This window comes from Cyprinodon variegatus, unplaced genomic scaffold, assembly GCF_000732505.1.
Source record: "Cyprinodon variegatus isolate N-32 unplaced genomic scaffold, C_variegatus-1.0 Scaffold1039, whole genome shotgun sequence".
In the NCBI taxonomy this organism is placed as follows: domain Eukaryota; kingdom Metazoa; phylum Chordata; class Actinopteri; order Cyprinodontiformes; family Cyprinodontidae; genus Cyprinodon; species Cyprinodon variegatus.
In genome coordinates, this window is record NW_015151492.1 from 53,384 (window position 1) to 55,157 (window position 1,774).

At 44.9% G+C, this 1,774-nt stretch overlaps 1 protein-coding gene across 3 annotated transcripts in view; it reads right to left on the reverse strand.

Annotated features, from left to right (window-relative positions):
- LOC107100975 (tyrosine-protein phosphatase non-receptor type 7-like) overlaps nt 1-1,774 on the reverse strand; it is a 33,351-nt gene that overhangs the window by 26,475 nt on the left and 5,102 nt on the right. For all 3 annotated transcript variants that reach the window (XM_015399689.1, XM_015399688.1, XM_015399687.1), the window contains exon 2: nt 836-988. In XM_015399689.1, the coding sequence (XP_015255175.1) occupies nt 836-930 (95 nt within the window). In that variant the 5' untranslated portion in view covers nt 931-988. The remainder of the gene's footprint in view (nt 1-835; nt 989-1,774) is intronic.

The following is a 1,774-nucleotide window of genomic DNA, read 5'->3' on the forward strand; positions in this document are numbered from 1 at the left end:
CAGGAGAAATCAGAGTATCATAAACCCAAAAATCCACACATCTTCGATATCCTCCAGTGGCAGCGTTGTGAAACACTCCATCCTCCAAGACTTCCAGGAGTCCATGTTGTTTCCCACAGGATGGGTCCCTTTTCCCAGCCTGCCAGCTGAATACATTTGATCAATTGCAGTGAGAGGCCAGCTGACCACATCCATTTTTTTTGGTTTGGGTGAAATGAAGAGAAGCTCAGAAAAGACAAGACACAGCAAGCCAGGGACAGGCAGGGGGGGGCATGAGGAGCAGGAAAATGCTAGCGCCTCCTTTAAGAGTCAGAACAGCGGGTTAGCTGCTACTGGATATAATTTATAGAGTCAGCCGGTGCCTGGGGGGTCATGACCTCAGGGGGAACCCCAGTCTGAGGTCAAACCCTGTTTCCCATAAACAGATAACCTGCTTTTAACTGCAACAAATACATCCATTAAATTCAATGTAATTTAAGGACATTCAGCATAAACTGAAAAAAATTTCATTTTCTTCTAAATAAATCAATTTAAATTGACATTTAAATTTTCAGTGAGTTTCTAAATTGCAAGAACAGATTCCAGTTTGGTTGTTTCCCAATATGAGTTGATTCTTTAAACGACATTTAATCCTTTAAAATAAACTTTAATTATTATTTATTGTGTACATTCCTGCTGGTTCAAACTAACTTTAGTCAAGTTCAGATCAATATATTATTTTTCTACATCTGTCTACTGTATATCTACACTGCTCAGATATCTATAGTTAAATCATGTTGTTCATAATGTAAATTCTCCTTAACTCTTGCATTGCTGTTCCCTGGTTGGTTCCTACCTTTCCTGGAGGCGGACCGAAGGCTTGCGAGGGGGTGTGGTCAGTGGCGGCGGCGTCACCGGTTCCTCAGCTGGTCCAGAGCTGGATGAGCTCATGATGTTTGTTTCCAGGCGTTTCTCTGGGCTGGACTCACCGTCTCACCTCCTCACCATGCTGCAGAGAAAGCAGAGCTTTGGTCGCTGCTCTCCATGATGCTGATGGAAGCAGGAGGCGCTGCGAGGAGCAGCAGTGACTCCTGCTTATATCACAGACCTGAAGCTCCTCCTTTACCGTCAGCAGAACTGACCTGAGGGAGACGTTCTGGCTCAGCTGCTACCATCTGATTTTTCCTCATTTAATTGAATTTCTGTCGTTTTTATTGTTTCATTCTCACTCTGCAATAAAACTAACGGCTCCATTGCTGCTTGGAGCATCGTCGCTCACTGGGTGTGAAAACTTTAGATCGCTTCTTCATAATGATGCAGCAGATAAAGGGAGAAACATGGTGGACGGCATCCAGGCTGCAGCAGGTTGCTGAAATTAAGAGTTTTGTTTTGTTTTTTGAAACCGGAGTTAATGTTTCATTTTTCAGCGCTAAAATCATTTCAGTTATAAAAAAAGGAACAGAAGATAAAATAAAGATTTTTTTCCAAGTATCCTTCAGACACCTGCTGCACAGCGGGACGTAGATCTATGATCTTAGAAGGAAGGAACCTGAGAAGGTGAGCAGTGGGCTGCAGACCTGAGCGTCAATGATTGACGGAGCGAGGAGCTGCAGAGTTCTAACAAACATGGCAGACAGGCAGCCGACGGCCGGGTGACCATGGATCTGCTGCAGGGCTGGATTTAACGCTTCCACTGACGCTGCTGCTCAGATGGAACATCTCCACTGCGTCCCTCTGGATGGCTGTGGACCACATTTCCTCCACTGTGGACCACATTTCCTCCACTGTGGACCAC